At 35.2% G+C, this 15,978-nt stretch overlaps 1 protein-coding gene and 1 long non-coding RNA gene across 2 annotated transcripts in view; both read right to left on the bottom strand.

Moving 5' to 3' along the window:
• LOC144976983 (uncharacterized) overlaps positions 1-983 on the bottom strand; it is a 10,536-nt gene extending 9,553 nt beyond the window's left edge. The window contains exon 1 of the long non-coding RNA XR_013646213.1: positions 921-983. This is a non-coding gene — a long non-coding RNA (uncharacterized LOC144976983). The remainder of the gene's footprint in view (positions 1-920) is intronic.
• A 1,611-nt stretch (positions 984-2,594) lies between these two features.
• Positions 2,595-15,978, bottom strand: LOC144976984 (uncharacterized). Its single transcript, XM_078921639.1, has 2 exons — positions 15,823-15,978; positions 2,595-10,650 (listed from the first exon to the last, which is right to left on the bottom strand). Exon 2 carries the CDS (start codon positions 10,629-10,631, stop codon positions 9,654-9,656), a length of 978 nt encoding a protein of 325 aa, XP_078777765.1. The 5' UTR covers positions 10,632-10,650; positions 15,823-15,978; the 3' UTR covers positions 2,595-9,653.

Below are 15,978 nucleotides of genomic sequence, written 5' to 3' on the forward strand. Positions count from 1 at the left end.
GGACAGGAAATGTGGATTTATTTGTCGTAGAAGAAGTTATTTCAAAAAATGGCATTTTTCCATAATTTTGGCACCGTCAGTACAGGCGCCAGAACTGACCAATAGATACCAGTACCTATTAGTCAGTGCTGACCCCCAGACGCTGGTGCCTGTTCGTCAGTACTGACCCCCAGATGCTAGCGTCTGGGGGTCAGTACTGACGAATAGTCACTCCGTTCTTCTTTTTCTTCTTTTATTTTCTCTTCGCACCATGAAAATATCCTTTCCTGGGGTATTTCTAAGTCCTTTGCGAGACTTAAGTTTCTTTTATATGCTTCCATTTTTGCAATAAATTAGTTACGATGTTTTATATATATTATATTGACAGGATACTGTTACTGACTGTTTTATTTATTTACACTTACTGGAATGAACTGTTCTATTTTTAGAAATCTCTCTCTCTTATTTCAACTTATTATGTATGTTGAATTTGATGCCTTTATCGTTATATCTTATAAAGCAATGTGTCAATACAATGCGGAGTTATTATGATTTGTGTCAATAACAATGTGTCAATCGCGTGTACTCTAAACTATGTTACTACGAAAAATGTATCACCAATGTGTGTGACTCGTCGTTAGTTTGTGTACAATTATTCGCAATGACGCTAATATACTAGAGTGTGATAACAATAATAGGATGCCAAAATAATCCCAAGTTATCTATCACTAAATATAACACGACGGCAAGTAGACTCCTTTTATTATTATTTAGTTTTTAAAGACTCACTTTTCAGAACATAATATATAAGTGGTTTTCGGTAACAGTAATATGCCAAAAATGCATTTAAAACAAATCACTATGCAAAACAAATCACGATGTCTATAGTTACTATGTGATGCCCAACTCATGTAAAAGAGAATAATGAAGGATATATTTACCAACTCAGTTCGTGGCTGGGACCTCTCTCTTGTTCAATGGTTGTTCAACAATTGTAATTAGGCATTGAAGAGTGTTTAACAGTGATGTCTGAAATACAAAACAATAAAATATCGTAAGATTTACAATAGTTACAAAATGTGTTCACAACACTGAGTGATTGGATGATAGGTGAATGAATCGTTATGGAATGTAAACATATTGAAAACAATTCATGAATGAGGCAAACAACAAAATGAAATGAGTGATATAATAACAAAGTGGACAAGGAATGAATGAATGAATGAAAAACTGAGTGAATAAATGAATGAATGAATGGATAATGTATGAATGAAAGAATGAAGGGAGGAATAAATGTATGAATGATTGGATAAATGAGTGAATAAACGAATGAATGATGAATGAATGAATGAATGAATGAATAAATAAATGAATGAACAATGAATGAATGAATGATTTATAAATGAATAAATGGATGAAGGAATGAATCAATAAAATGCTATTCAATTTGAATGAAAGAATGAATGGATAAATTGCTATTCCATTTAAATGAAGAAATGAAAAAGAAAAAAAAATTAATCCTGTAAATAGGGAGTTCAATTAAAATATGATCAAGTGGGGCAATTAAGAGTTTTACAATTTAAACTTTAAAGTTAGATGAAATAGATATATGTAACTAAATAAATTCAATTCTTTATATGTGTCCCCTCCAAAATGTCATGGTCTCAAGTGAGTAAAGAGCTACTCGACTATGCATAAAGATATATGTAGAATGAGGCCCCAGAATTTACTAGTTACTATAAATGAAAAACAATTAACGATTTGTTTACAATGAAATAAAAATAATGATGAAATTTAATTAAAAGAGGTAAACAGTGATCGTGGCAGTTACAAATAGAGATATGAATATTTTACGTAACTTATGATAATTTGTCAGGTTCGTAAGTTTACGTTTCCAGGCAGTTGATGGGCTTGGATGATCTCTGATAACAGGATCGGACTCGTAAAATTCCACTTCCAGGCAATTGGTAAGAAGTTATTGTGTAGTCCTTTGACAGCGGGCTTGGGTTTGATCCTTGAAGATTATACAATCAAAGTTAAAAGCTCCGGCGTCTTAATGGTGTAGATATAATATCTACAAAGTCCCAAAAGATAAAAATCTTCCAGTATATATATAGGAATAGAGCGACTGGCCGTCCGGCATAGATTGTGGAGAGAAAGTGAGTGTCGAATGTTAGACCTATCAGCTTTTATAATAAGTGGCTACGTGACAGAATGTAGAACGAAAAGTATTCACTAATTAGAAATTAATTCGAGGGAAGGCTATAAAAGGAAAGACGATCTAATATTAGAAGGTAAAGTTTATCTAAGCCTACCGAAATATAACTGGAGTGAGATGAATTCAGTTCTTAATAAAATAAAATTTAATAAGATAATTGTGAACAACCTTTACTGTGACATAGAAGTAGAAGAGAAAATGTGAGGTACTTATAAAATGACTGATATGAGGGAATGTTATTAAGAAGTACAAACTATGGCACAATTTTCTCAATGACAGGAATTCCGAGAACAAGGTTTTGTTATTTTTTAAAATCATTACCATTTCAAGTTAAACAAAACGTGCTGACACTTTCAAGTCATATGTGTAGTTAAGAAAATAGTAATTCAACAACATCATCATTTCATAATTTTAAAAAAGAATTACTTTGGAATACATCAATCACTTTGCATCTCTAATAAATAAAACAGCGTGAACCATACGTAGATTATGTTAAACCAAAAAAGGAAACAAAACAAAACATAAATAAATAAAAACTCATATAAAAATTGCTCAAAAAAAGGTAAGCAAGAAAAAACAAACCAACAACTACAACAAATCAACACATGACAAAGACATGGATCAGAAATGTTTGAACGAAGACATGGGCATCTTCAAAGAAATGCTTAAAAACAAAATGTCTCCATGATTAATTTCATCAAAATAACTGTTGCTATTCACAAACTCAATAACCGTTGTGTGACTTTAAAAAAATATTTAACCCAGAATAAAGAAAAAATATTTAGCCATATAAAATATCGCATTTTTCATTTGGACCGTTGTTTTAAGGGACAAGTGGACTATCACATAATTTTACCCAATCTCGTATCATCACTGTCTCTCACTTACTTTAAAAAAATCGTTTCAGCGTACAGTGGAATTCTGATAAAGCCAGCACCACCGGACCAGAAATATTGATTGACTTTAACTTTAAGCAAGATTAATTTTATTCACTATCACTGGAACACACTAAAATAAAGAACAGAAAACTTGGGACCAACAAGAGGTGTTGACTTTAAAGAGCGATGACGTCATGTTGATTTCACTTTACAATATCAATGTTTCAAGTTAACCCTTGCTTGTTTCTTTGTTTATAAGGGGTTTACGGCGTTTACAACACATTTAGGTCACATCAGTGCCAAGAAAAAAGGAAGAAAATGGGATGGTCAAAATGCTCTAGATTACAATTAAAGCACCCAAGAAAAAAATAAGACAAAGGGGACGGGTTAAACTAGGGGAAAAGTACAGATTCCAAGAGCACGCCATCAGTGTACTTAGTTTGAGATCACCTAAAAATCTCATCCAGAAACCAGCAAAGGATCTCACAAGAGGAACACACTCAAATGTTTACATATCATAATATATTCAATCCAACAAATATTACAGCACATACCAGAGAACTGATTTACAACCTAAAAATTATCACCTCCGAAAACAAACACTATACATTTGACTATCTCCCTCTCTGCCAAGAACTCTGCAAGAGTCAGAACAATCCCATTCCAATACAAAGCCAGAGAGCAACTCAGAAAACAAATATAGAGGCATAGAAAATAAAGCAAGTGACCTCCTTCCCGCCATGGGAGATTCAAAAGACCCCACCCAGAAGTAACTTTGTCAAAAGCTTTCAATAATGCACGATATCCACTTGACCCAAAAACCAGCCACTTCAAGGATGGATTGATCGAGTTGGATTGTTTTTGTATAAAATTTTGAAGATCCTTTGACAAATTACTCATCTTTCCTTGAATATTAGATGTCAAAATTCAAAGAGAATTATACAATGTCAAAGGATCGTGCTCCTTTTTATTCAATTCAATGTTTCTATAAATATTCTCACATCTGCATATCTTATATAAAATTTCATATTAAAATATGTACGCAATATCATAGCAGTAGACAAAATTCTGAAATGGGAAACAGATGTAGATTCAAAGAGCACACCTTCAAAGTACTTAGTTTGAGATCACCTAAAGGTTTCATCCAGACACAAGCACGGGTCCCAACTAAGAGGGATACACTCAAATGTTTACAAATCATATATAATATGTAAACAAAACAATTCAGTGCATAACAGAGAGCTGATTTGCAAGACAAAAAATATCATATCCCAATAACTATACATTTGACTGTTTCCCTCCCAGCTAGGGTATCCGGCCCGGGGCCTGGACAAAACCAACTAATCTCATCCCAAGACAAAGACAGAAAGCATGTTGGAAAACATATATAGGGGGATAGAAGACACAGTAAGTGCCTCTCTGCCCACTATGGAGGTAAGGACCACCACCCAGATCAGCGCACTTAGCTTGAGAATACTCACGTCTTATTTAGACACAAACACAGACCCCTACTAAGAAGAACACACTAAAATGTTAACAAATCATTCAATATTTAAAACAATAAAAATACAATACATAACAGAGAGATGATTTACAATGAAAAAAAAAATATCATCTCCCAAAACTTCAACTATACATTTGACTGCTTCCCTCCCAGCCAGTGACTCAGACAAGGGAAATGACAAAACCGAGTAATCTCATTCCAATGTTTTTGTTTGTTTTTAAGGGTTTTACGGCGCTTGCAACACATTTTAGGTTATATCAGCGCCAGTAAAAAGGAAGAAAATGGGACAGTAAAAAGTTCTAGAATTACAATTAAAGCATCCAAGAAAAAGTAAGACAAAGGGGAACTGGGAACAAATAGGGATCAGATGTAGATTCCAAGAGCATACCATCAATGTTCTTAGTTTGAGATCACCAATAAGTCTCATCCGGACACAAGCACGGCCCCCACTAAGAGGAATACACTCAAATGCTTACATTATAAATTAGAACAAATATAATAATACATAACAGAGAGATGATTTACAAGGAAAAAAAAATCATCTCCCAAAAAAATAACTATGCATTCGACTGTTTCCCTCCCAGCCAGGGCCAGGACAAAACCAAGCAATCTCATTCCAGGACAAAGACAGAATGCAAGTTGGAAAACAGATATAGGGGGATAGAAGACACAATAAGTACCTCCCTGCCCACTATGGGAGGTAGGAACCCCACCCAGGATCTCATTCCAAGACAAAGACAAAAGGCAAGTTGGAAATCAGATATTGGGGTATAAAAGACAGTAAGTGACCTCCCTGTCCAATACGGGAAGTCAAGAACCCCACCCAAACCCAATAGTTTGGGTGGTAAAAAGTTTGCTAATGAGAGAATCCTTAAAGATTACTATATAATTGCTTCGTACCATCCATGTAATACATTAAAAAATATACATCAATAAGATTATATCTTGATACATGACTTGTGTACAAGTTTTGATGACTGTAGACCTGCCTACTTAAAAATGTAAAAATTCGTAGTTTTTAGGAGATAAAAATAGAAATATCTATAGTTAACTTTATAGATAAAAAAATTACCCTCAAAATGAAATAACACTTCAAAAGCCTTACAATTATGTACTTTCTGCCTACTTGAAAATTTCAAATTCAGTAAGAAATACATAATCCATCAGTAATTAATGGTCAAATTTCAGAAATACTAAAGCAAACAAAAATAATGATAGATACACCCTTTTATATATGTAGAATAAACTTACCATGTTATATGGGCCTACTACTTATGCGGGTCAAGCCTCAATCAAAGTCCATTTCCCACATCATGGCAAAATATTCATAAGAAATCAAGTCCAGTGAATAAGTAAAAACTACATCTGCTACAAATTCGAGGCATTGAGGTTTTTTATTGTAGCATGCGGTAAATAATGAAAAAAAATTATTATTTTTTTAATTTAACGTTGCGACCATTTGTATCAGTAATATTTCTTCTATTTCCGTAAGGTCGTAATTGTCCTTACACTTCCGTAACAATTACGGACGGTCCGTAATAATAGGCAGGTATGCATCAGCCTTCATTTTCAATAAGTTTTAATGACTTAGAGTTGCTCATGAAGTTCTGAAATTGGATTTTAAAATTCCGTAATTTTACGAATTTTTCGTAGTAGTAGGTAGGTCTGTGACTGTGTCCATCATTTCTATCATTTTCAAAGAATGGAGTATCTAAATCTTTAAAAAAAATAATAAACAAAGAATCAATTTAATGTAAAATTAAAGAGGTAATAATTCACAAGGTAGAAAATACATAAATTTCTTTAGAGGAGTATATCATTTATATATTTTTGGTAGGATATAATTTAATATATGGCAAAATATTTACACAAAGGAAAACAAAACGAAAACATGTTTGGATAATGCTGTGTGAGTTAAATAAAAAAGACATTCAAACATCATGCTGAATATGAAGTCGAATGAGGTGATGGCAGGACGTGATTTAGGTTTCATATAGAGATAATCCTAAATCGTAATGAACAGATATTCTGCATCTATTACCAATAAAGAAAAAAATTGGTACAGTGTCAACTTAAATAGGAGTTAGACTGGAAAACAATAAGCGATACCCTATTCAAAAATATGCATTGGAGGGGTTTACTTTTCTGAGTATCTCATTGTTTCTCGGCAACTCTATTCTCTCATCACTCATGATGCACTACCTCAATTACGTATTACATTGTAATTAATAAAAACACATCAAAAATAATTAATCAAATGTTATTTTTCAATTTAGCATTTTAAATCAATCTTCACTGTTGGTTTATGTTTTTTATTTGTCGCAAGTGGTTTTGTTTGTTTGTTGCTTTAGGTCTCTTCCAACACAATTGAGGTTATATGAGAGACCGCTGAAACAAAAAAACAAGCAATCTAACAAAAATAGTACAAATGTCAATCAAAATCATAACCTAAAGATATCATAAGCTAAATTATAAATAACCAAGAACAAACAGGCAGAGGATTTACAGGAAAAAAAATATCCCCTGTCAAAAATACAATCACAAACCAAAGAAGCAGGATAGGCTAGTAAAGAGAAGAAGAAACGACATCACTATCGGATCGTACACCCATGCGAACATCATAGGTATATGATTCAAGGGTGATGCTCCCATCCAACCACCCGCTGTCGAAAGTGGGACACATTTAGGTCATTTCAGTGCCAGTAAAAAGGAAGAAATTGGAATAGTAAAAAAAATTATAGATTTACAATTGAAAGGACATAAGAAAAGGTAGGACAAAGGGGAATACTTTAAATAGGGAACAGATGTAGATTCCAAGAGCATACTATCAGTGTACTTAGTTTGATATCACCTACAAGTCTCATCCAGACATAAGCACAGAATCCCACTAAGAGGAATTCACTAAAATGTTTATAAACCATCATATTATATTCAAAACAAAAAATATAAAAGCACATAACAGAGAGATGATTTACAAGTTGAGTCAATTTCTAGAGTGTGAATCAATCGTGTATTTATTGATTCTCTGTCCAAAATGATTGTACCTTTGTCAATGCTACAATCTGTTTGTTTTTAGGGGTTTTGGTGCTTGCGACACTTTTAGGTCATTTCAGTGCCAGTAAAAATTAAGATAATGTCTAGGTCTGAAGTTAAAGCACTAAAGAAAAAATAAGATTCCATGAGAAAAGTATCATTGAGTCTATTTTGACGTTACCTAATAAGTTCATTCCCAGAAAAAGTAAAGGACCCTGCAATGAAAAATACACTCAAATAATTACAAAGTATATATTCTAAACTAAAAATGAAAATAAGTAAATAACAGAGAGATGATTTTCAAGGAATAAAGTTAAATCTCTCCAAAAAAAAAAAAATAAAAAAAAAATACAACAAGGAACCACACATTCAATTACCTCCCTCTCAGCTTAGAATCCCTGTCAGGACCAGGAAATAAAAAGAGCAATGCCAAATCAGAACAAAGACGTAAGCAACGTAGAAAGTGAAACAGAAAAAGAGGGATAGATGAGATAGCAATAGTGACCTCTTCGCCCACCTTGGAAGGTTAAAAGACCCCATCTAATTATAATCTGTGTCATATCAATTTCATTTTCCTCGTCTGCTTTTGTTTATATCTACAGATTTTTTAGTTTTGTTTTCGGTAAATGTCATATAGATGGAATGGAACAGGTTGATCATGACAGGCATTAATTATAGATTGAATATATTGCAGAGTTTACTATAACAGAAATATGAGTGGTGTATTATATGGAAGTTAACAATTTTTGAGAAGTGAGGAGGGAGAAAAAGGATGATGAAACCACTCATTGAATAAGCTCATAAGAATAAATATAGAATACATTATATTGTCTGAAAAAAATTATAAGAGAGATATAAACATTATATTTGTAAAATATATTATAAACGGTCATAAAAATAAAGAAAATAATTCAATGTTCATCTTTCAATGTGCGTAAAATATAACAATTAAGTACATCATACAATAAAGTGATTCATGCTTTGGTCACAAACAACATTGGAATTTTAAGAAAAATAAATGGCTTTATAAATATAAATATTTATAGCAAAAATAAAGTGCAATACAATAATAATAATTCAGAGGAAAAAAAGGGTGGGGCAGGCACTTCTTGTATTATATGAAAGATGATGATAGATGAAGTAAATAGAGAAGTGCCAAAAGACAACAAAGAATAAAAATTTTCATCTATGATCCATGGTCCACCTGGAAGAACACCTTCCATCTGGCTGCGAAGTAGTTGTGTGAGTAGAAGCACATGATAGTCACTGAAAGTGGTACAGCATTTTTATGGAATGGCCAATAGCACAGCACTTACGCATTTGTTTCTAGTCCCTCTCACACACAGAGACAGGCAGTGGGAGATATTCTACGTGTTTGGTTTTTTTTCAGAGATACTGAGATATCTTTATTATCTGCTGTCTAATGGCAGTGCTCTATGCCCTTCATTTTTATTGATCTTCCAATAGTTTTAGGGTTTTTATAATGTGACTTATGGCTTAGCATATTAATTGCTATATTGTATTATGTTGGGATGATCCAGATGGTGAGTATTGAAAAAAAAAAAATAGGTCTTTTTTTCAGAAACTGGGAAATTAATAGGGTTTTAATGTGGAGATCAATTTGATTTTAAAATGAAAAACGAAAATACTCAATTTCATAATTAAGATATATTGACTTTAAACGTAATACATCTTCACCCTGCATGGAATCAGATTAAGAAAGTGGTTAGAAATATATTGGAGAAACAACAGGCATAGACTTCGGTGAAAGACAATAGTCAACGATGGTTTTCTGAGGAAAACACAAAAACAAAACTAACATGATAAAATATATTGAAAATATATATATTGTAGAAAGATATATGAAAGACAGAAGTAGTATCAATGTCTCCCCCCCCCCCCCCCCCTCTTCCTCTCTCTCTTCTCTCTCCAACACATATATGCACTAGATAATCTCTCTTGTTCCCCGCAAATAACAAATTATCACATTTAAATCATACATGTACAAAATTGGCATTTTGTCTTTTTAGCTTCCATATATTCACCATCCATCCATTTGATAGTTAGTTGCAGGACCAAAGATATCAGAGTAAGAGGGTGGAGGTTCTAAAGGCACAGTGGATGGAGGCAACGTTCCTGGAGTATCAATGCTATTGCATACAGCTGAGTAAGGAGGAGGCTGAGGTGGCATTTCACCGGAATGGCACGTTATAACATCATCCAACATTCCGAGAACTTCAGAGACAGTTGACTCTAAACTTCCTGTGCTCCCTCTCAATGTTGCATCATCATCATCATCATCATCATCATTGCAATAATCTTCATTTCTATTTGTATCAAGGGTTGAGCCACTCTCATCTGGATCCATGAAAAAGCTTGAGTCAGGAACGAAATATCTTGTGTCTCTAGTAAAAGTAAAATTATCACAAATGTCATTGGCAACTCCATCACTATCAATCTGATAATCTAGATCAGAATCATGATTTGAATCATTGAAATTAAGTTGATATGCGTCGATACCATCAATGTCATTGCAATAATCACGATAGTATCTGAATCTAATATTTTCACTGGATAAAGAGGCAATTCTGTTTTGATCATTTGGCCTGTACACAAAGTCTGAATCTGTTTCACTATGTATGGAAAACGTATCTTCTAAATCAAAAGTGTCATTGTCAACAGAAATGTCACAAAACCTTCCAAATCTGTTGAGATGGCTTTCCAGCCAACAATCACGGGAAAAACGCTCTGGTCTATTTTCACCAAACAAAATTGATGATGCATTAATATCTCCCAGACATTTTGGAACATACAAAAGGCCTTCAGACTGTGACACCGGCACTTTGAATTTGAAATTTTTATATCCAGGACTATGTCTTTCATTTAACTGAAAATTATCAGGATACAGTAATGTATCAATTTCAGCATTCGGGAGCACGTCCGAAGAACTTCTACTTCTACTTGAAGCTCGCCGAAAAGGTGAAATAAATCTGTTCCAAAATCCCCGATTTTTGGACATCCTTCTATTCTTCTGTCACCTAAAAGAAAAGTAAAGAACAAAAAAATATCATTTATGAACTGTTTCAATTATTCAGCCTGTCTGCTTGTCATCATCTAAGGCAACCAAGACTACTTATTTCTGGGTTGATGATGATGATGATTAATGATAACATGACTGAAAATGGATGTAATTGATTCTGGTCTGAATTTGTGCACACAGAATTTACTAAGACATAACAAGGTCAAAATATGTTTGCTTTTTCGTAAATGTAATGTAAGGTCTTAGACATTTGTGCTGACATAATGTTAAATACTTGCCAACTTTTCAGAAACAAAAAAATCCTTGACATATAGATTTACATGAAGATATGATGATGGTAGTAGATGAGGGGATGGTGGCAGTGATGATAATGGTGGCTAATTTTCTGGAAAGGTTAAATACTATCAAAAATTAAGGAAAAAGGATGGGAATTAAGGAAACTGGGATAGAGTACAAATCAGGAACTTTTTTATAAAACTGGGAGTTGACTGATCTGCCATTGGTGTGAACTAAGTCTTTCACGTAAGCATTGTCAAAATGCAGAAAAGTTTTTCCATAGTAAAAGCAGAGACACATAAAGTAGTCATTCAGCAGAGACATAAAGCTCATGGAGCCAGAGTTTATCCTGGTTTATAGAGAGACAATAGCAATTGCTACCTACCTATTAGATAAAGATAGAATGCTGGTCTATCGCAAAGTACTTTCCACCAGATCTATCATAACCAGCTACCTAATCACTGCTAGGTGGACAGGGAAGGTCAGAAAATAATCTCAACTACACCCGGGATTGATCTCAGCCCCTTTGTGTGTGAGGCAAGTGCTCTACCAACAGAGCTATCAGGACCCTTTGAGAGACACATAACACCATCTATCTCCTGGAATAGTCCAGTAGATTTAAGCTAAAAAATAGGGTTACGGGAAAGAAATTGGACCAAGCTAAATTTGACATATTTGGTTGCAATTTTTATGCGTAAGGGTCTCTCAAGCTACCCTTACCCCCTAAAATGCGGAAATCAAGCAAAATTGGAAATCTTTTTAGTAGTTGAGCTTAAATGATGTTATTTATATTGTTTTCAGGATTATCTTGTGCATGTTATAAGTTTTATAAAATCATTTAAATATGTCAAATTCAAGTCATAGTATGGCCAAGAAAAGGGCAAAATAGCATATTTGCTCATAATCTATGTTTTGATTTTTTAAATCATTTATTTTCATTCTAACTGGAAAAATACAAACCAAAGTAGTAATTTCATGTTTCTAAAATACTTTAGAGTAGTCAGCAACAAAATAAACTAGTATTAATACATATAGTACCATAGATTTTCAGTTGAGTATTCAGTTCTGAAGCTAACCCAACCTCCTAGATTAAATAAATTGCCTAAAAGACTAAATTTTGCAAACTGACCTTCGGAATAAATTTTACACTCACATTAAAACATGTTTGTTTTTGAATGAGAATAAAAAATTAGAACTGTTACCAATCACACTTTCCTCTGAAATATGTTTTTTTGAAAAATAAACATCCACTCACAAGCCATTATTATAGGGATTTGGGTAGAATTTCCCAGAGGGCAGGGGAAAATTGGCTGTTGTTTCTAAACTAGTCCATAACCTTGCTTGCTACGCTATCTCTTCATTCCCTTAAACCTTATTCTCTATCAATTTAGTTTGCATGTGGCTCAGTGTCTTTGATTTGTTATGAGACCACATGCTTTTGCCTGTGCCCTTTTTATCTTCTCTAAATTTGCAAACCATCTTTGGTATATTGTAGCAAATAGGCAGCAGCCTCTTATGGTTATCACACTACTATGTTATGACGATCAACCCAATCAGCAAAGTCCGGTCCGCATTCGTGCACAGTTGCAAACCCGCCCGGTAGCATCGTCACAACACACCGTTCGACCAGATGCTCTGCCGTCTCAGGTTCTTGCCCACAGCGGGTACATGTTGGACAGTTGGAAAGTCCCCACTGATGAAGCGCACTTGCCGTTAGGCAGCTCCTCGACCGAAGTCGACTCGCAGCTACCCAGTGTCTCCTCTTACTGATATCGAAGCCTGGCATCTTCTCACCAAGCTTAGAGGAGTGTATGTCCCCACCCCCACGAGGGATTGAATTCGTCCAAACAGACTTCCATCTCGTATATGCATCTCTGTCCGTAGCCAGGAAATATGCGCACAAAGGTTGCCGGGACTTAATTCAGCTCGAAACAGGGGCACCATCCATTATGCGCTGGAGAGGGGTATCCCCATCCCCTCTCTCTCTGATCTTTCTCAGCCAGTTTCCCGTAATCGTCTCTCTCCAGGGGGGGGGGCTGGATCGCTGCCATTATCGTTCCTGACACTATGTGCATCGACTTGCGAAGTTTCACATCTACCTTCTCAACGTTTCTACTTCTACCCCACACTGGAGCGGATGTTCTCAGGAGCACTTGGCTAGCGCCCCAGGTCGATCCTGCCAGCTTCCTCAGAAGACAGTTGCGTATCTCTATCTTCAGGGCAACTACTTCGAGATGCACCCGATAGGTAAGGCTGCAGTCCAGCGTTACCCCTAGGTACTTTGGATGCGGCTCATATGGGAGTAGCTGGTCCCCGACGAGGTCGTTCAGTTTGCGGGTGTGCCACCACTGCATAGGTGGAATGCAGTGGCCACGGTTTTTGAAGTGTTCATCTTCAGGTACCACTTGTCAAAGTAGGATTTGAGTCTGGTGACATCCTCGCTGAGACCCTCTCAAGACGGGTCCACTCTTTACTTTGAGTAACGAGTGCTCAGCCGTCCGCGTATCCCAGCCTCAGGGAGGAAGTGTTCGGCATATCGCTAATGTAAACGTTGAACAACATTGGCGCAAGTACCGACCCCTGAGGGACCCCATTCTTCAATTTCCTTACTTTGCTCATGACGTGGAATTGTCTTTCCCCTAAGATCGAAGAGAACAACTTAAATAGGCGTCTTACACTTCAGGATGTATTTGAGTGCTATAGTAGTGAATTAGCCTGTCTCTAAACTGTTCCTCGGTGACAGAAATTACAATGATAGGTGGTAGGTTATTCCACAAGTGTATAGAAGAGTGGAAGAAGGACTGTTCATGGCTTTGTATTCGGGAGTGAGGCACTGTGAATCTCAGACTCAGATCGTGTCCCCTTGACTTGATCTTGTTGTTGCTGGACTAAGATTGTTTGGTGGTATTGCTACAAGGTTGTGGAATACGTGATAGAGCATTGTCAGTTTGGATTGCTTCCTTCGTTGTTCCAAAGTTGTCCACTGTAATGTTCGAACCATCTGTGACACGCTGTCAGTGGTTTTGAAATTGCCTAATGCAAAACGTGCTGCTCTTCTTTGTACCATCTGAAATTTATCATTATTTCTTTTCATGGTAGGGTTCCAGACAGTGCTTGTGTATTCAACGACTGGTCTTATTAGCGTTGTATAACATTTTGACCTTGATGTAACTGGAGCTGTTTCTTATGTTTCTGTTCAGAAGAGCAGTTATGGAATTTGCTTTATTCGTGATTGTGTCTCTTGGGTCATTCCAAGATAGGTCAGTGTTGATGTTTAGACCAAGGAATTTTGCAATTTTTACAGAAGAAAGTTCAGTATCATGCATCATATACTTGGTGTGAAGTAGCTTCTTTTTGTTTGTTACTTGCAGCACTTAACATTTGTCTGGGTTAAAGCTCATTTGCCATATGTCTGCCCATATTTGAAGATTGTCATGGTCTTGTTGTAGTAGCATACTGTCTTCATTGGACTTTATTTTTCCATATAGTAGGCAATCATCTGCAAAAAGTAGAGCTCTTGATGAGACTGCTTCTGGTAAGTCAATGTAAAGTAAAACGAGCAATGGTCCCGTGACCTCCGAAATACCAAACATTTCCCCTTCCACCAACACCTTAAGTACGTCCTTGCAAGAATGATGATATCCATTTTAAGTTGTTTCCCCGGAGACTGTAGACTTCACATTTTGTGAGCAGTATTTGATATGGGACTTTGTCAAAAGCCTTAGAAAAATCAAGCAGCATACAATCGACTTGATCCCCGCTATGATCTGCTACAGAAGCCATGTTGGTAATCTGATAGCACATTGTTACCCTCTAGGTGGTGTCTGATGTTGCTGTGCATAATGTGTTCGAGTATCTTGATGCAGATGCACGTTAGTGAATAAGGCCTATAGTTAGATGGTTTACTTTTGTGTCCTTTCTTAAATATTGGAGTTCTGGTACTACTTGTCCCTGTGCTAGTGATTCTTCAAAGATTTATGTAAGAATTGGGGTGAATTCAGCTGAACATTCTTTGAGAAGTTTTCCTGGTATTTCTGTTTGGAGGTTGGCAGATGGATTGATCTTGATGTGAGAGGTGAAGAGGTGATTTTTTAAATTGCACATCATTTCTCTATTGTTTCAGCTGCAATCTATTTAATTGATATTGGTGGACATTTTAAGCCCCTCTTGGCATGGTCCTTAGCTTGTGTCAGGGTACAACTTTTAAGTGATGGCAGAGAGATAGATTGCTCTTGCTTAGACAGTACTTGTGTTATTTCACTGTAATTATTAATATTTTTGAAGAAATTTGTGATTTTTTCTTAAATCGAAATTTATAAGAAGAGACTTCAACTTGGGAGTTAAGAACTTGGCCTCATAATGCATCTATCAACGTGTGTGAAACAAACTTGTCCCCAGGATCACACTCCATACAAAATTAAATTTTGAAATAAAATATAATAACCTTTTCCTTCATCATAAATGACGGCTTTGGTATTATATATATATATATTAAAAAAAGGATTTTCAACAAGAAGGAAACAAAAGTCGACTAGAATAAAATCTAAGTCTAAGCCAATGAAAAGCTGCAATGCAGAGAAAATAGTGACTGAGGTACCACGCCTCTCTCACTATTTGTAAATATTATCTTGATCGAACTTTCCATATTCCATGTAACTTACTATAATTCCACTTTTACAGTGAAATTTATCTCCGTTTCTGTAGCCTAGTCTATGTACATATAAATAGTAAACACTGTGTTGCACTTGGTACTCTACTCTACTAAGTAAAAGACCCAGCCCAATATCACTATCACCATTATCATTTTTAAACTTCCTGTTTGATATTTGGATAGTATAATTTAACATTCAAATGATATCTTAGCGTAACTTATATTTAAATAGAATTTACATACCATTAAGCTTCACGTCTTAAATATAAAAAACGAAACTATCTACTTCTTTCAAGTTGACCTGTCGTTTCATCAACTGTAGGCTACGGCGTAGAAAAGTACGTCTAGTAAAGGTTGCTGTTCTTTAGTAGTTAAAGGTTAGTTTGTTTACATGGCAAT

Source organism: Berghia stephanieae, chromosome 7 (assembly GCF_034508935.2).
Source record: "Berghia stephanieae isolate SIO BIC M18660-M18661 chromosome 7, UCSD_Bste_1.3, whole genome shotgun sequence".
NCBI lineage: Eukaryota > Metazoa > Mollusca > Gastropoda > Nudibranchia > Aeolidiidae > Berghia > Berghia stephanieae.